At 48.1% G+C, this 19,722-nt stretch overlaps 1 gene segment (V, D, J or C); it reads left to right on the plus strand.

Annotated features, from left to right (window-relative positions):
* Positions 1–1,227: 1,227 nt before the first annotated feature.
* Positions 1,228–19,722, plus strand: part of LOC146352876 (T-cell receptor beta-2 chain C region-like) — a 127,755-nt gene continuing 109,260 nt past the window's right edge. Inside the window, 2 exon segments of the C gene segment in view lie at positions 1,228–1,296; positions 2,331–2,627. Of these exon segments, the coding sequence occupies positions 1,248–1,296; positions 2,331–2,627 (346 nt within the window).

Consider the following 19,722-nt stretch of genomic DNA (forward strand, 5'->3'; position numbering starts at 1 on the left):
GAAACACTTTGGCAACCAGCACAGCTGGCGCGGTATTGGGGTCACGTTGACAGGCCCCCCCAGTGCCCGCCGCTATCCGGGTGGCTGCATTCTGCACCGCCTGAAGCTTCCGAACCACCTTTAAGGGCAGCCCCACGCAGAACGCACAACACCGGCACAGGGAAGGGAAATATTGAGACATTTTTTAAATATGGTAAGCGGTATATAAATCTATTAAAACTTATCAGCATTATTGCGTGCAATAACAGCAGTGCTTGACCATTTCCGACACAAACAGCATGTGAGATAACACTTTTGGCTGGAGCAAGCAGTCTTTACAATATTGAAAATGTGCTTCTGGAGCTGTATCGAACTTTTCCTTGCACGTGGGTTCGCAGCTGCAAACAATACAACAGATGTAGAACAGAAAGGTCAAGCCTTGCCTAGCCATGCCTGTTGTTCTTCAGAGGACAAATTCTGGGTGGAGGTGGGAAGAGACACCACTGTACCTTCTAGGCTGGAGCCCAACCAAGTCCAACTACACAGGCTCCTGAGTAAACCTCACAGTCATGGGATGAGAGGATGGGACCTCTCATGGATCGCTAACCGGCTAAACAACAAGAAGCAGAGTTTAGGAGTAAACAGACATTTCTCACAAAGGAGGGAAGTTAGCAGTAGGATCCCCCAAGGATCTGTATTTAGAGTCTGGGTCCATGCTACAAAATTATCTGGAGTCAGGAATAAGCAGTGAAGTAGCCAAGTAAATCTCATTACTGAAGAGTGATATAGTGCCAATCAAGGTGTCATGGAAAACCTTGAAGTTTTAAACAGTGAACAGAGATTCATAATACACTGAAGAGAAACCATGGAGAACAGGCCTTCTGTTGAGATTAGCTGAACACAGAAAATACATGATGAATGGGAAAGTACATTTTTCTGACATAATGAAATGGCTCAATATTGAGATGCAATGTTGCTAACTGAGTAAATGTTATGGAAGTTGAGTTGCTATATCATTCAGATTTGACTGACTGATTTGCTCCTAACCGATTAATTAATTCACCAATTTAAGATTACATAATCTTAGCACAGATGAGTTACTCCTACTCTGCAGGCCCCCAGCTGCTCCACCTGATTGGTTGGGCAGCCTCAGCATCAGTTCCTCCCACCCACCAGGTGCTGGGTTGAGCCTCCTCCCTAGCAGAACTCTGGTCCACCCGCTTGGGGTAACGGAAGTCGTAGTTTGCATTTGTCTGGCAACAGTGGCCATGCGGAGGGAGGTGCTGAGTGTCTGTGTCAGCCTGCAGCTGCTGGCAGGTAGGAATCTCTCTCCCAGGCAGGACAGGTCTCTGCAAGGGCTTCCATGGCTGTAAAAGCATGAAAATAAATTAGCAGCGTAGAATGAGGAGGTTTGTTAAGATAGTTGTCAGTGAGGGAGAAACTGCTTGCAGCAGGCAGTAGAAGGTGCAGCCGAGACGAAAAACCGGTGAAGAGGCCAGAAGGGACCAGGGGAAGACCAGGATGATTTTCCTCAGTGAGGAGGGAGGGAAGGGGCGGGAGCTCAGTGGCAGAGCACCGGCTTTGCACGCAGAAGGGCCAGGCCCGATCCCCGGCACCTCCAGGCAGGGCAGGAAAATCTCCTGCCTGGAACCCTGGAGAGCCGCTGCCAGTCCGTGTCGACACTGCTGGGCTAGAGGCACCAGGGCTCGGAGTCAGCTGCCTGTGTTCCTATGTACATCTAAGGAGGGGCCTGCCAGGGAGAAGAGGCGGCCCACATCCCAGCTTTCTAGACATGTGCTCTCATTTCTATCACCTATGGATGCATTACATATACTGCATGTTATCTGTTTTGCATATAGAATGTTATATACACCCACATACAGGTACGCATGTCACAGCTAGTGTGACTCAGAAAAAAGGGACCCGGCACAGCCATGGAAAGAGCACCAGCCTTTAATGACTTGGGCAGATCAAGTTTAGCACCCAACCCAATGTTGTCCCTGCGGGCATCCCTTTATTCTCTTCTTCCAAAGTGAATGGCTGCCATTCATTTCTGTGGAGGAAACAAAGCACAGCACGACAGGGTGAGAGAAAGAAAGCCAGTGTCGTGGGGATGGGGGCTTCGCCGCAGCCTCCCCTCTTGCCTGTGACCTTTCACAGGCCATTCTCTGGTGAAAGAAAAAACAGGCACTTGATACAAAACTGAGATGGAATTTATTGTGGAAAAAGGGCTGGGTGTTGCTTCAGAAACAGAAACCAAGCTGTAAACCAAGGGGCACATTTGAATTGTGACATGTGAACTGAGCAGACTCCCTTGTTAAGGGCCTTGTTCACTTCTCAGGTCTTTACAGGGCTCTGCAGTGGGATCACTGTGACCCAGAAGGAACCGTTCAAAATCATCCGGGCGGGGACCCAGACGAGCGTCGACTGTGAACATGATGATCCCTTGTATCATACTATCCTTTGGTACCGGCAGGAGAGCGGCAGTACGCAGAAGCAGCTGCAATTAATTGGCTACTCTGTAAATGAAAATAAACCGAACATGGAAATGGACAGCTACAGTATAAGCAGGCCAGATGTGACACACGCTTCCCTGTCCACCCCTCCGGGGCAGGCTGCGGACTCAGCAGTATATTTCTGTGCAGCCAGTAAGGGCACAGCGAGAGCTCCCTGCCTCACAGCTGCACACGAACATCGGAGAACAGCCCCCGCCTACACCACAGATACACACGAGCCGGCCTCAGCTGGCTACAGAAGACGGGAAACCCAGCCGCCGCTGCCCCTGAAAGCTTCTCTGCAACATTACCCACTGCGTCCCCAACCACCTTCAGCAATCCTTATTTGTTTATTTATTTAATATTAACATTTACATACTGCCTTGTTTGTTAAAAAGCCATCAACAAGGCATACAAGAATTTTAAGATATCAAAACAATAAAACCTTGACACAAATGAAGGCTGTGCTTAGTTCTGTGTAAGACCCTCCTCCCTGCCTCCCTCCACTCCTAGGTCCCCAAAACGTACTTCAGGGCAGTCAGGAGCCGGTGAAAGCAGTGGCAGCTGCACGTCTCTTCCTGGCAGGGCCTGGGACTACGTGTCATTCCCCCCAGAGAGAATGTTGGTTTCCTGCTGGGGGTTCTGGGACTGTTGCCCCCGCCACTAGCGCTTTCTTCCCCCAAGGTGAGCTGTTGGGGCAGGTAAGCTGGTGGTGGAAATGGCGGCGGGGCCTTTTCAATGTTTGAGTGGGACACAGGAGGGTGCTTGCCCGCCCCAACCCACAGGGTCTGGTAATTCCCAGCCTCAAAACATGAGGTTCCTCGTTCCAGCCCTGCAGTCCCTAACGCCTTGTCCCATACTCACCGTTACAATGAAAGCTCAGTAACAGTCGGCTCTTTTACTGAGCTAGGCAGGTCAAACTTTGCATGGGGTTGGGATGCACGCACATTTGTTTCCTTCGGCCTCACAGCTTCCTCCCGCCCTGACGTTCTGTTGAATGTGCACTCTGCAACACAGCCACCTTCTGCAGGTGTCTCATATGTATCTATATTACGCTGCATAGACTTCAGACAGACGAAATATAGAAGCAGGGTGGCCAGGTGAAAATGTTAGGTGAACACCACCTTTTCATCATTGGCCCAGTGGATGGGTCCTGACCTCAAGGAGGTTGTGCTCTGACTTGAGTGTTGCACCAGCACCACATTATTTTCTTAAGCTGGTTTAAAAGAAGGAGAAAGGTGGAGGAGCGTGAGGGAGGAAAAGCAAGAGGGACAAAGACAGAGGGAGAGCCTAATTAGTTTGTACGGCAGGCTCATGAGGGTTACCAACTCACATTGTGTGGTTGCCAGCCAACTCCAGGCACTCAGGCTTGAACAAACGTGGTTATCGAGATCCATTTCAATTGGGTTTCAGGCCTGGAATAGGAATGGAAACTGCCCTGGTCCTTCTCTGGGATGACCTTTGCCAAGAGAAGGAAAGGGGCAGTGTGACCCTGTTGATCCTCTTGGACCTCTCAGCGGCTTTCTATACCATTGAACATGGTACCCTGAATAGGCTACCTGGGCTGACCTGTGGTGGTTCTGCTCATACGTGGACAGCCAATTCCAGAAGGTGGTGCTGGGGGATTATTGCTCCGTCATCGATATGCAGATGACACCCAGCTCTGTCTCTCCTTTTCTTCTCATCCAGGTGAGGCAGTGGCTGTTCTGAATCAGTGCCTCGGTGCGGTAAAGGATTGGAAGAGAGCCAATAAACTAAGACTCAATCCAGCCAAGATGGAGGTGTTGTTAGTGTGTGGTTCAGCTGCCTGGCCGAGTGGTGTTTAACCTGTTCTGGAAGGGGGTGCACTCCACCTGAAGGATCGGAGTCACAGCCTGGAGGTGCTCTTGGATCCAGCATTGTCCCAGGAGGCACAGGTGGCCTGGGTGGCAAGGAGCACCTTTGATCAGCTTAGGCTGATACGCCAGCTGCAACCCTCCCTGGACAGAGATAGCCAAGCTTTGCAATCTGGGCAGGGTGTTGGAGGGACTGCATTGCGGTGCTTCTGCTCCTGCAGAACCAAAGTCTCCAGGATGGAAAAATACAGAGAATATTGTAAGTGGGGAGCTGAGAGAAACAAGACCCAAAGAACTTGGTAAGAGCGTGGAATAAACAATCTTCAGCACAGATAAGGGAGACTCTGACTCCTATCTCATGAGGAAAATGGACAGACAAACCTATTCCCTACTGAGATAAGGTACTGCCTTACCCCTTTATGGATCACTGCCTTGTTGTGGCGAAGGGGCTTGTGTAACTCAGTGAAGCCATAAGCTATGCCGTGCAGGGCCACCCAAGATGGACAGGTCATGGCAGAGAGTTCTGACAATATGTGGTCCACTGGAGAAGGAAATGGCAACCCACTCCAGTATTCTTGCCAAGAAAACCCCATGGAACGTATCACAAGGCTAAAAGATATGATGCCGGAAGATGAGCCCCTCAGGTCGGGAGGTGTCCAATATACTACTGGAGAAGAGCAGAGGGTATTTCCAAGTAGCGCCAGAAAGAGTGAAGTGGCTGGGCCAAAGCTGAAAGGCCACTTGGCTGTGGATGTGTCTGGTGGTGAAAAGAAAGTCCGATGCTATAAAGAACAATATTGTTTAGGAACCTGGAATATAAGATCAATGAATCAAGGTAAGCAGGAGGTGGTCAAACATGAGATGGCAAGATTGAACATCGACATCTTGGGAATCAGCGAACTAAAATAGACAAGCATGGGAGAATTTAATTCAGGTGACCATCTTATCTACTACTGTGGGCAAGAATCCCTTAGAAGAAATGGAGTAGCACTCATAGTCAACAAAAGGGTGGGAAAAGCAGTACTGGGGTACAATCTTAAAAACGATAGAATGATCTCAGTATGAATCCAAGGCAAACCATTCAACATCACAGTAATTCAGGTCTATGCCCCAACCACTGATGCCGAAGAAGCTGAGGTTGATCGGTTCTATGAAGACCTACAACACCTTCTAGAACTAACGCCAAAAAAGGATGTCCTCTTTATCATAGGGGATTGGAATGCTAAAGCAGGAAGTCAAGAAATCACCGGGGTAACAGGCAAGCATGGCCTTGGTGTACAAAATGAAGCAGGACAAAGGCTAATAGAGTTGCCAAGAGAACACGCTGATCATAGCAAACACCCTTTTCCAACAGCACAAGAGGCGACTCTACACATGGACATCACCAGATGGTCAATATCGAAATCAGATTGATTATGTCCTTTGCAGCCAAAGATGGAGAAGCTCTATACAGTCAGTCAAAACAAGACCTGGAGCTGACTGTGGCTCAGATCATGAGCTTCTTATTGCAAAATTTCGGCTTAAATTGAAGAACGTAGGGAAAACCACTAAACCATCAGGTATGACCTAAATCATATTCCTGATGAATATACAGTGGAGGTGAGGAATAGATTTAAGGGATTAGACCTAATAGACAGAGTGCCTGAGGAACTATGGACGGAGGTCCGTAACATTGTTCAGGAGGCAGCAACTCAATCCATCCCAAAGAACAAGAAATGCAAGAAAGCCAAGTGGCTGTCTGAGGAGGCTTTACAAGTAGCTGAGGAAAGAAGGGAAGCGAAAAGCAAGGGAGAAAGGGGAAGATATATCCAACTGAATGCAGAGTTCCAGAGAATAGCAAGGAGAGACAAGAAGGCCTTCTTAAATGAACAATGCAAAGAAATGGAGGAAAACAACAGAATGGGAAAGACTAGAGATCTCTTCAAGAAAATCGGAGATCTCAAGGGAACGTTTTGTGCAGACGGGCATGATAAAGGACAAAGAAGGCAGGGACATAACAGAAGCAGATGAGATTAAGAAGAGGTGGCAAGAATACACAGAAGAACTCTACAGGACAGATCTGAATGTCCCTGATAGCCATGAGAGTGCGGTCACTGAACTTGAGCCGGACCTCCTAGAGAGTGAAGTCAAGTGGGCCTTAGGAAGCATTAGTAACAACAAAGCTAGCGGAGATGACAGTATTCCAGCTGAGCTATTTAAAATCCTAAAAGATGATGCTGTTAAGGTGCTGCACTCAATATGCCAACAAATTTGGAACACTCAACAGTGGCCGCAAGACTGGAAAAAGTCAGTTTACATTCCAATTCCAAAGAAGGGCAACGCCAAAGAGTGTTCAAACTACCGCACAATTGCGCTTATTTCACATGCCAGCAAGGTGATACTCAAAATCCTACAAGCTAGGCTTCAGCAGTATGCGAACCGAGAACTACCGGAAGTACAAGCTGGGTTTCGAAGAGGCAGAGGAACTAGAGATCAAATCGCCAACATTCGCTGGATCATGGAGAAAGCAAGAGAATTCCAGAAAAATGTCTATTTCTGCTTCATTGACTACGCTAAAGCCTTTGATTGTGTGGATCACAACAAACTGTGGCAAATTCTTAAAGTGATGGGAATACCAGACCACCTTACCTGTCTCCTGAGAAACCTGTACGAGGGTCAAGAAGCAACAGTAAGAACCAGACATGGAACAACCGATTGGTTCAAAATTGGGAAAGGAGTACGACAAGGCTGCATTTGTCACCCTGCTTATTTAACTTATATGCAGAGTACATCATGAGAAACGCCGGGTTGGATGAATCACAGGTCGGAATTAAGATTGCTGGGAGAATTATCAACAACCTCAGATATGCAAGACGATACCACCCTAATGGCAGAAAGCGAAGAGGATCTAAAGAGCCTCTTGTTGAGGGTGAAAGAGGAGAGTGCAAAAGCTGGTTTGAAACTCAACATTAAAAAAATGAAGATCATGGCATCTGGCCCCATCACTTCCTGTCGTATAGAAGGGGAAGAAGTGGAAGCTGTGACAGATTTTATTTTCTTGGGCTCCAAGATCACCGCAGACGGTGACTGTAGCCATGAAATTAAAAGACGCTTGCTCCTTGGGAGGAAAGCTATGGCAAACCTAGACAGCATAGTAAGAAGCAGAGACATCACCTTGCCAACAAAGGTCCGTCTAATCAAAGCTATGTTTTTCCCAGTAGTAACGTATGGCTGTGAGAGCTGGACTATAAGGAAGGCTGAGCACCGAAGAATCGATGCTTTCGAACTGTGGTGCTGGAGAAGACGCTTACGAGTCCCCTGGACTGCAAGGAGGTCAAATCAGTCAATCCTAAAGGAAATCAACCCTGAGTGCTCATTGGAAGGACAGATACTGAAGCTGAAGCTCAAATATTTTGGCCACCTAATGCGAAGAGAAAATTCGCTGGAAAAGACCCTGATGCTGGGAAAGACTGAAGGCAAAAGGAGAAGGGGACGGCAGAGGATGAGATGGCTAGATAGCATCACGGATGCAATGCATATGGACTTGAGCATGCTCCGGGAGAGAGCGCAGGACAGGAAGGCCTGGCGTGCTATGGTCCATGGGGTCATGAAGAGTCGGACACGACTGAACGACTGAACAACAAATGAGCCTTGTCTTACAAGTGTGTATTGTCTTAGGACAAGGCTGGGCCTGTGGGCAGCCAGACTAGAATTTCGTCCCGGAGTGCATGTTTTCCAACCCAGCATCTTTGAGGTGAGTTGTTGGCACACAGGCGGGTTTGCTGTCTTGAGCAGGATGTGGCGGGAATCCGGGCTTCTTGCGCTAATCCCATGCCTGGCCAATCCAGGGCCTGCCCATTGCTCTCCAGTCAGAAGGACTGATGTTGAACGCCTCTCTTCCTTTCTAGGCCTGAAGAGGGCTCTGAGGCCTAAGCATAGCCACCCTAGTAGGTATGTGGCAAGAATTTGAACAGGGGTGCTCGTGTGACACTTTTTCTTCAGCGTCTCTAAAGGGACTCACAGCAAAGGCTTTGTACAGGAAGAATTAACATAGATTTTAATATCTTAATTAAAAGAATAATAATGCACTTGTAATAATTTTACATGCATACCCATACGCTTATCACCAAAACAATAAAACAGAGCACAGCCCTCCCAAAGTTCTCTCTTTTTTTCCAGCTTGGGTCCATAACAAAAATATAAATTAAATTTCTCTCGCAAGCTTGTTTTTTTCTGCTGGCCAAAGAAGGAAAACAGTCTTTACTCAGTTCCCTCCAGCTCTACAGCAATCTTCCCAAGGTGGATCAGGATCCAGGAACAAAATAAACAGCCCTTTATAGAACATAAAAGAACTCAAACAAACAAGGAACTCAGTGTTTCTAAAAGCAAAAAACATAACTCCTTTAAAAAAATTTCTAAAGGAAACCTCCCTACCAAACTGTCTCAAAGGGCAGGCAGGAGCCGGTGAAAGCAGTGGCAACTGCACATCTCTTCCTGGCAGAGCCTGGGACTACGTGTCATTCCCCCCAGAGAGAATGTTGGTTTCCTGCTGGGGGTTCTGGGACTGTTGCCCCCGCCACTAGGGCTTTCTTCCCCCAAGGTGAGCTGTTGGGGCAGGTAAGCTGGTGGTGGAAATGGCAGCGGGGCCTTTTCAATGTTTGAGTGGGACACAGGAGGGTGCTTGCCCGCCCCAACCCACAGGGTCTGGTAATTCCCAGCCTCAAAACATGAGGTTCCTCGTTCCAGCCCTGCAGTCCCTAACGCCTTGTCCCATACTAACCATTACAATGAAAGCTCAGTAACAGTCGGCTCTTTTACTGAGCTAGGTGGGTCAAACTTTGCATGGGGTTGGGATGCACGCACATTTGTTTCCTTCGGCCTCACAGCTTCCTCCCGCCCTGAAGTTCTGTTGAATGTGCACTCTGCAACACAGCCAGCTTCTGCAGGTGTCTCATATGTATCTATATTACGCTGCATAGACTTCAGACAGACGAAATATAGAAGCAGGGTGGCCAGGTGAAAATGTCAGGTGAACACCACCTTTTCATCATTGGCCCAGTCCTGACCTCAAGGGGGTTGTGCTCTCACTTGAGTGTTGCACCAGCACCACATTATTTTCCCACACTGGGTGGGTGCCAGCCAACTCCAGGCACTCAGGCTTGAACAAACGTGGTTATCGAGATCCATTTCAATTGGGTTTCAGGCCTGGAATAAGAATGGAAACTGCCCTGGTCCCTCTCTGGGATGACCTTTGCCAAGAGAAGGAAAGGGGCAGTGTGACCCCGTTGATCCTCTTGGACCTCTCAGCAGCTTTCTATACCATTGACCATGGTACCCTGAATAGGCTATCTGGGCTGACCTGTGGTGGTTCTGTTCATACGTGGATAGCCAATTCCAGAAGGTGATGCTGGGGGATTATTACTCTGTCATCGATATCCAGATGACACCCAGCTCTGTCTCTCCTCAGGTGAGGCAGCAACTGTGTTGAATCAGTGCCTGGGTGTGGTAATGGATTGGAAGAGGCAGAAAATAAAAGTGTCCATGTGCAATATTCCTGTTGGAGTGGTGCACAACCAGTACTTACACTATTTTAGACTATAGAGATTGGGAGAGAAACTGAATAGGACTGGAGTGAACAGAGGGAAGAAGGAGGGGAAACTTTACTCCAAATTAGGAGACGGCACCATGCTAGGGAAATGGTCGGGCTCCCAGGAGCTGTAGGGTGTCTCTACATGAGCTATTTATTGCACACTCGTGATTGGTCACTCATGGAAGTTTGCAGGTCCTTTACACGACATTTTCCACCTCCAGGACACTTCCCGAACATTTCGCCCTTTATTCTACTTTCAAAAAGATCGGAGATAAGCTAGTAGTAGAAGTTAACAGTGCCATATCGGCAGTGTGTAATGATGAACTTGTAGAGGAAGGACGTTCCTTGATTCAAACCACATGTCTGCCATATAAATGCTTGAGCAAAATACCTCCCTGCAATGAAGGGAGACAGATCTGAACCCTCACCCCACCAAGCTCAGAATCAATGTCCTCTGTTGATTCGGAGCAGCCCATTGAGTTTAATGGGGCATACTCCCAAGTAAGTGTGTCAAGGGTTGCAGACTTATAGTACAATCTTACATCTACTCAGAAGTAAGTCATAGCTTTCCTGGGGGCTGCGACGAAACAGTACAGCACAAGTCAAGCAATGAAAACAAGACTCCCCCCACCACTCCTATGACCACATGCCAGGGAGGGAGGGAGGGAGGCACTTCCTCTATTCAGACCACATGTCTGCTGTGTAAAGGACCCCTCCTAATACAGCAAAGAGACCGAAAGCAGAAAGTCCCAGTAAGGTTGCAGGTTTTTTGCTTAATGTAGAGACACCCCTAATCACAAAAGGATAAACTCAATATACATGACACAGGGCTTCAGTTGCTATAGGGAGGGGACTGACATTTAAAGAGGTAGGAGAATGAAACTAGGGGTGTCAGAGAATTCCGCCACGGATCTCGGTGAGGCCAAATGCCAGTGCATTCAGCCCCCCGAACTCCGTGGCAGAACGGCCTGCCCGCCCCCCGCGGATCCCCCCCCCCGGGACGAGACTTACCTGGGGCGGATGTTCCGGATGGCGGCGGCTCCAGCTTCGGCGGAGGCGGCGGCTGGTCTTCCAAACGGCTGCCGCCGCCACCATTTGCAGTCTGTCCCCCCCCCCATTTCCCAGACATAGCCTATCACGTCTGGCTTTAAAAAAAAAAAATGCGTACGCAAATGGCAGCGGCTACAGCGGCCACCATTTGCGTTCCTAATTTTTGGCCGTCTTAGTCTACGTAAATATTTACATAGACTAAGATGGCGAAAATAAGGGAAACGCAAATAGCGTAGCGGACGCTATTTGCGTTCCCCCTTATTTTCGCCGTCTTAGTCTACGTAAATATTTACGTAGACTAAGATGGCCAAAAATAAGGAATGCAAATGGCGGCGGCCATAGCCGCCGCCATTTGCGTAAGCGCGGGTTTTTTTTCATTTTTTTTAAGCCAGACATGATAGGCTACGTAAGTCTTTTACGTAGCCTATCACATAAGCCATTTGCGTCCCTGCTAGCCAGCAGCCAGATGTCTGGCTGCTGGCGGAGCCGGCCGGCGGCTCCGCGGAATCCCCGCGGAGTGGAGCTGGCCGGCTAGGATTCTGGGGGGGAGGCGTGGAGCGCCTTCCCCTGCCCTGGCGAGGATTCCAGGGGGAGGGATGGCGCGCCTCCCCCCCCCCCACGGAACCCGGCGGAGCCAGGTAAGGGGAGTTTCGTACATCCCTAAATGAAACACTGGAAATAGAAGAGCACAGGTATTACCTATGGTGCTTCCAGATGAAGCCAATATTGTGGAATCACATTGGGCGGTTCGCACGTAAAGCTAAACCACCATGGGTTAATTAAACTGCGGGGCTTCGTAGTGTGCACCAGCTGCCATTCTGAATATGCAAGCTGCTGGCAGGCACAAACCATGGCTTATGTTGTTTGAACCCGGGCGTCATGGCTTGCTGGAAGGTTAAACAGGCCTCACATTTTAAAAAAAAATTCTTGGCCACATTTCAGGGCAGGAGCCCTCCCAAGGAGGCATACAACAACAAAACACATAATAAAAATGATGCAATATAAAAATGTTAAAACAAAATAAAAACAGTAAAAACATAATAAAAAACCAACAGCAGCAAACATTCTAAAAAAACCAGCAATTACCATAATAAAATAAAACTTACAACAGACAACTGCAGCCACAATCCAGTCCGATAAAACATAATTGGGGAATGCCAAAGTAAAGTAGTATATTTTCAGGACCTTCTAAAAAGCCTGCAGTGATGGGCCTGGTGGACCCCTGATGGCAACATACTCCAGAGGTGTAGGGTCACTGCAGATAAGGTCCTCTGCCATGTGATCACCCACCTAACTCCTCTCACAAGTGGGCAGATGAGAAGGGCTCTCTTGCTGATCTTGGAGTGCAGGCAGGCTGATAGATATGGGTGTAGGTGGACTTTCAATTAATTTGATCCCAAACCGTTTAAGGCTTTAAATGTCAAAACCAGCACTTTAAAGTGGGCTCGGAAACACGCCGGTAACCAGTGCAGCTGCCATAGATAAGCCACTGGCTGTCCTAGGGTTGTTTAACCCTCCAACAAGCCATACCGTCCGGGTTTGGACGACACAGCAAGCTGCAGCCAGCCGGCGATTATGCAAATCACTCCCAACATGGGCTTAGGACGCCTGTTTTGGTCCTGCAAACCTAGGGGTGGGTTCCAGACCATGCCTTCCATGTGTAACTCTCGTTTGTTTTCCCACCATTTCTACTGTCCATTGCCAAAAATCAGGAAAGACAGACAGACAGACAGACAGGCAGGCAGGCAGGCAGACAGACACAAGAGTTTGTTGTTGTTGTTCAGTCGTTCAGTCGTGTCCAACTCTTCGTGACCCCATGGACCATAGCACGCCAGGCCTTCCTGTCCTGCGCTCTCTCCCGGAGCTTGCTCAAGTTCATATTCATTGCATCCGTGATGCTATCTAGCCATCTCATCCTCTGCCGTCCCCTTCTCCTTTTGCCTTCAGTCTTTCCCAGCATCAGGGTCTTTTCCAGGGAGTTTTCTCTTCGCATTAGGTGGCCAAAATATTGGAGCTTCAGCTTCATTATCTGTCCTTCCAATGAGCACTCAGGGTTGATTTCCTTTAGGATGGACTGATTTGACCTCCTTGCAGTCCAGGGCACTCGTAAGAGTCTTCTCCAGCACCACAGTTCGAAAGCATCAATTCTTCGGCGCTCAGCCTTCCTTATAGTCCAGCTCTCACAGCCATACATTACTACTGGGAAAACCATAGCTTTGATTAGACGGACCTTTGTTGGCAAGGTGATGTCTCTGCTTCTTACTATGCTGTCTAGGTTGGCCATAGCTTTCCTCCCAAGGAGCAAGCGTCTTTTAATTTCATGGCTACAGTCACCGTCTGCGGTGATCTTGGAGCCCAAGAAAGTAAAATCTGTCACTGCTTCCATTTCGTCCCCTTCTATATGCCAGGAAGTGATGGGGCCAGATGCCATGATCTTAGTTTTCTTAATGTTGAGTTTCAAACCAGCTTTTGCACTTTCCTCTTTCACCCTCAACAAGAGGCTCTTTAGATCCTCTTCGCTTTCTGCCATTAGGGTGGTATCATCTGCATATCGGAGGTTGTTGATAATTCTCCCAGCAATCTTAATTCCGACCTCTGATTCATCCAACCCGGCATTTCTCATGATGTACTCTGCATAGAAGTTAAATAAGCAGGGTGACAATATGCAGCCTTGTCGTACTCCTTTCCCAATTTTGAACCAATCGGTTGTTCCTTGTCTGGTTCTTACTGTTGCTTCTTGACCCTCGTACAGGTTTCTCAGGAGACAGGTAAGGTGGTCTGGTACTCCCATCTCTTTCAGAATTTGCCACAGTTTGTTGTGATCCACACAATCAAAGGCTTTAGCGTAGTCAATGAAGCAGAAATAGACGTTTTTCTGGAATTCTCTTGCTTTCTCCGTGATCCAGCGAACGTTGGCGATTTGATCTCTAGTTCCTCTGCCTCTTCGAAACCCAGCTTGTACTTCCAGTAGTTCTCGGTTCGCATACTGCTGAAGCCTAGCTTGTAGGATTTTGAGCATCACCTTGCTGGCATGTGAAATGAGCGCAATTGTGCGGTAGTTTGAACACTCTTTGGCGTTGCCCTTCTTTGGAATTGGAATGTAAACTGACCTTTTCCAGTCTTGTGGCCACTGTTGAGTGTTCCAGATTTGTTGGCATATTGAATGCAGCACTTTAACAGCATCATCTTTTAGGATTTTAAATAGCTCGGCTGGAAGACTGTCATCTCCGCTAGCTTTGTTGTTACTAATGCTTCCTAAGGCCCACTTGACTTCACTCTCTAGGATGTCCGGCTCAAGTTCAGTGACCGCACTATCATGGCTATCAGGGACATTCAGATCTTTCCTGTATGCTAGGAGCCCTCCATCTGGAAGTACCCCTTGCCTTGAGCCAGAGGGAAAAAAGGCTTCTCTTCAAGGGCGGGTGGGTCGGTGGGTGGATGGCACGGGCCTTCATTATGGGCTACAGGGTTTGTCCTCCTCTGAGTTTGTGATCTGGAACTGTGGTCCCTTTGCCTTTGTACATTATGAGGCTTCTTGGTGAAGAGCTTGGAGGGAGAACCTGAGGCTGTGAATTCACTCAGAGCTCTGACTAAACCAGAAGTAAATAACCAACCGTGATTCAGAGAACGGAGGGGGGCTGATGGGAGAGCAAAGCCAACTCCAGGGAGAAGGGTGAGCAAAGAAGAGCTGGCTTTAGTGCAAATAACTCCTCATTTGAAATCTTAGTTTTAAGAACAAAGGGGACGATAGATCAATGTAAGCTTTCTTGATGCATCTGACTCAGGCGCCAAGGATTTTCTGGAGTGACGATGTTAGGGGTACACTTAAAAACAGCCACGAGGCTGAGCTCCTCAGTAATAATGCCTGGGACTCTCAGTCTCATCAAATAAAATGGAATCACCCCAATGAATTGTTTAATGGATGACACCATGGGTGAGAGCAATTCAAGCTGGCAGCTCCGTTTTCCCCACATTTGTGATGTCATAAACTGGAGCCAGGAGAGGAAGTACTCACTGCAGCCACATAAAACCTCTCAAAGGTTTACCCACAGCTCAGAGGTGTGGATTGGCTGGTGTGTAGCCATTTGCCTCTTGGAAGTGGGTAAGACCTCTGCTCAAGAAGTCCTTATAGGCGGCTTTAAAGATTCTCATGGGAGCCACTGTTTTAAATGGATTTTTTAAACAAGTTTCGCCTCTCTCTCTCCCTTCCAGGATGCTCCTATGCAGACATCAGCCAACCCTGGAGTGTGGTGCTGCAGGAAGACGAAAATGCCAGGCTGGAGTGCACACAAACCAACGGGCATAATAGCATGCTTTGGTATCGGCAGGTTGCAGGGCAGGGTCTGCAGTTCCTCTATAGCTTCTATTCAACACAACTTCAAGAGAATGGCAGCGTTTCCAACCGTTTCTCAGCTGAGCAGCCGCAAAACGAGCAGTGCAACCTGATGATTTCTCCTGTAAAGCGAGAGGATTCAGCTGTGTATTTCTGTGCTAGCAGTTTAGGCACAGCACTTCAAAGTAACCTCTTCTTCCTACAAAAACCTCATTTCGTCTGTTTGTGTGAGGGCAGAGCTAAGGTTACCAGGAATCTGCAGAGGGGAAAAGGTTCTTATCCCTTCCCACGCCTGCCAGTGCTCACCTGCAACTGCGTCCCCCTGTGTAGACCCAATCTGTACACCGATGTAGTGTGGAGCGAGAGCACACCAGGGTCGTTCGTGACAGATGATGCTGTCGCCAATCTGCAGAAACCCTGCAGCTTCCCTCTGGAAATGGCGCGTTTTTGCAAACTTGTGTTAGTGCATTGTTTTCCTGAAATGTGGCTCCTGTGCAATTTGACTGCAGTGTGCCTGATTCCCCCCGCATTAAATCCTGGGAGTGCCTATGTCTGCTTCTGTAACCTGGCTGTGACTTGGCAGTGATGTGGTCAAAGGGTGTCCCCCCTTCCTTCTTTTTCCCCATTCGTAGAAGGGTGTTTTGGAAACAGGCTTCCTTTCCCTACTACTTCGCAGTAGCACTGTTTTGCTTTGCCATTCAAAATATCACAGTAGCCTGCTTTACCCATTCGCAATCTGTAGCCACTCTGTTTTAACCATTCACAGTATCACAATACTGCTCTTTCAGCCTTTCGTAATATCCCAATGGTGGATGAGGGAGGAAAGATGTGGGATAAAATACAGGGGCTTAGTTCAGCACTTCCATTAAACTTCCCTGACCAAGGGAGCATGGACACGGGTGGGGAACAAGCCTCTCTCATTCGCTGAGCACCTATACAGTTGATGCCATTCAGTTCTCCTCGTTGGACTCCACCCATCTGACCACTGAGTATGACGATCTCAAGTGCCGTGTGACCCGTGAAAGCGGGTTTTTAGGTGGTGTATACTTTGCTTTTATTGCTTCGTGTGGCACTGACGGACTAACACACTTTCATGGAAATCCAGATATAACCACAAAACACTTCAGAAACTGTCTCCACGTAGATTTCCCCCCATCCTCCGGTCTCTGTTTTAATGGTTTTTGAGCAGATGGCCTCTGAAATTGGAAGTGAACCTGGTAGGGGGACACAACCTCAGGAGACAAACTCCGATATCCAAAGGAAAATAAGCAATATTCTCCTGGTGCAGAAAAGCTAAGGAATTAGCAGCCCTCCCTCTTCCTCTCCTTTCACTGTTTCCTGTCCCACTATTTCAGCAAACGTAGGTTTGGGACCACTTGTTTGCCATAGTAACGTCTGGTTCCAGCCTGGCTGAGCCTGAGAGTTCGCATTTATTCGTTTATTTAATATGCTTTTCACTCACCTTTAAGGGTAGAAGCCCTCTGCCGTGTGGTCGCCCACCTAACTGCTCCCACAGGTGGGCAAATGAGAAGGGCTGTCTTACTGATCTTACAGTGTGGACAGGTCGATGTATGGGTGAAAGCGGTCTTCCAAGTAATTTGGTCCCAAACTGTCTAAGGCTTGAAATATCAAAACCAGCACTTTAAACTCAGTTCAGAAACACACCGGTAACCAGTGCAGCTGGTACAGATTACCCATGGGCTGTCCTAGGGTTATCTGAGGGTTGTTTAACCCTCCAACAGGCCATGCGCCCAGATTTGGATGACACAACAAGCTGCAGCCAGCCAGTGATTGTGCAAATCACACCTGACATGCACTCGGCATGCGCCGGCACATGCCACGGCTCACAAAAAGCCACAGTGGCATGTTTGGTCATGCAAATTTAGGGGTGGGTCCCAGAGCATGCCTTCCACGCGTATCTCTCCCATATGTTCCCTCCACTTCTACTGTCTGATTCTCACCAAAAATCAGTAAAGAAGAAAGAAAGACACGAGAGGTGCACAATGCCTTTTGATGGCTGGTGCTAGGAGCCCTCCATCTGGAAGCACCCCTTAACTTGAGCTGGAAGACAAGAAAGCTTCTCTTCAAAGGCAGGGGGATCGGACGCCGCAGGTCTTCGTTAGGGGTTACAGGGATTGTCCAGTAACCCATAACGAAGAAAAAGAACAAATGAGTAAAAGAACCCATGATGAGTAAAAGAACAAACAGCAATGCAGGGAAGGGAGGGTGCTGCTGGGAGGATGGCTGATGTGGGAGCAAAGCCAGCCCCAGGTAGAAGGGTGAGCAAAGCAGAGCCGGCTTTATTGCAAGGAACTCCTTATTGAAAACCTTCATTTTAAGAACAAAGGGAAAAGTAGATCAACGTAAGCTTTCTTGATGCACCTTACTCAGGCACCTAGGATTTTCTGGAGTGAAGATGGTAGGGGTATAGTTAAGAACAGCCAGGAGGCTGAGCTTCCCAGTAGTAATGCCTGGAACGTTCAGTCAGGGCCGGCCTTAGGGGTAGGCGAGCTGGGCGGGCACCCAGGGTGCCAACCTGAGCTCAGTGGCTGTGGCTTTTGGATGCACTGTCTGCAGTGAACCTTTCTTTCGATCTTTAAAGAAAAAATAATGGATATTCTAAAGTAGAGAAGATAAAAACCCGTGATTGTTCTGCTGTGCTGCATAGTGCCCTGCCGCTGCTCAGAATGTGGCTTTTCGAACTCTGGCTTGTGTAAACTGTAGCACAGGGGCTGAGAGATCAAGACTTTGAGCAACGTCGTTCTCGATGGACATCACACCTGCACCAGGCCCCATAAATCCTCTGGTTGGCCCTGCAAAAAATGGGGTGCAGGGAACCAAAGGCCCTCCTTGCTCAGGGAGCTATTCAACCCATGGTAGCTCCGTTTTCCCCATATTTGTGATGTCATAAACAGGAGCCAGAAGAGGAAGTACTCACTGCAGCCACATGAAACCTCTCAAAGTTTATCCACAGCTCAGAGATGTGGATCGGCTGGTGTGTAGCCATTTGCCTCTTGGAAGTGGGTAAGACTTTGCTCAAGATCTCCTTATAGGCCGCTCTCAAGATTCTTATGGGAGCCATTGTTTTAAATGGATTTTTTAAACAGGTTTTACCTCTCTCTCTCCCTTCCAGGATGCTCCTATGCAGATATCACCCAACCCTGGAGTGCGGTGCTACAGGAAGACGAAAACGCCAGGCTAGAGTGCACACAAACTAACGGGCATAATAGCATGTTTTGGTATCGACAGGTCGCAGGGCAGGGTCTGCAGTTCCTCTATAACTTCTATTCAACACAACTTCAAGAGACTGGCAATGTTTCTAACCGTTTCTCAGCTGAGCAGCCGCAAACGGAGGAGTGCAACCTGATGATTTCTCCTGTAAAGCGAGAGGATTCGGCTGTGTATTTCTGTGCTAGCAGATTAGACACAGCACTTCAAAGTAACCTCTTCTTCCTACAAAAAACTCATTTCGTCACTTTGTATGAGGACAGAGCTAAGGTTACTAGAGGATCAGCAGAGGGGCAAGGGTTCTTATCCCTCCCCACGCCTGCCAATGCTCACCTGCAACCGCCTCCCCCTATGTGGACTCTGTTTTACTTGATTTTTGACCAGATGGGCTCTGGAACTGGAAATGAGCTCAGCTGTGAGAGGTAACCTCAAGGGACAATCTCAGATACATGGAGAAGAATCAGCTCATGCAGAAGAGCTAAGTAATAAACATGCAACGGTTCCAATAGGGATCAGAAAAAACAGCTGTAAAGCTGGAAACCAAATCAAAAAAGCAACAGCTGCACCAATTGAATTCCCAGTGTGTTTCGACATGGGTCTTTATCAAGGGAAAAACTCTTAGAGAATTTTCTGGAGGACTCTTCTTTGGAAGAAGTAAGGGAGAGGGAATCCTCCAGCTGTTCCTTTTTTGATCTAAGTAATAAACACATCTCCCTCTTCCAATCCTTTTAGTGTTTCCAATGCCTGTGTACCCGTTACTTCAGCAAGATTTGGTGTGGGGCTACTTGTTTACTATCATAACATCCAGTTCGACCCTGATTGAGAAAGGTCATAAAAAATAACTAGCTAAATAGGCTGAAGTTATTCACTGTCAAATCTGATGTTCTTTACCTACAGCGCATAGGAGAAACAGTGAGAACATAATAAAGCCATGTTCTCTTACACCTCACGATTCCTGGAGGGTGAGGCAGCGACCTTGTGGGAGAACGTGGATTTTTAAACAACCACTAGCTATTCTGGAGATGCGTAATAAACACTGAAGAGAAACAGCGGAGAACAGGCCTTGTGTGTGGAGAAGACTGGCTGCACACAGAAAATACTTGGGGAATGGGAGAGTAAAACTTTCCCGGATTTCTGAAAGGGCTGGAGGTCGAGGTGCAGAGCTGCTCGCTCAGGAGACACAATTAAAGCCGGGTCGCTAACGCATTCAGACTTGACCGGCCGCGTTGCCCT

This window comes from Heloderma suspectum, chromosome 2 (genome assembly GCF_057233095.1).
Source record: "Heloderma suspectum isolate Gila_16-S chromosome 2, 16-S_ref, whole genome shotgun sequence".
Classification (NCBI taxonomy): Eukaryota; Metazoa; Chordata; class Lepidosauria; order Squamata; family Helodermatidae; genus Heloderma; species Heloderma suspectum.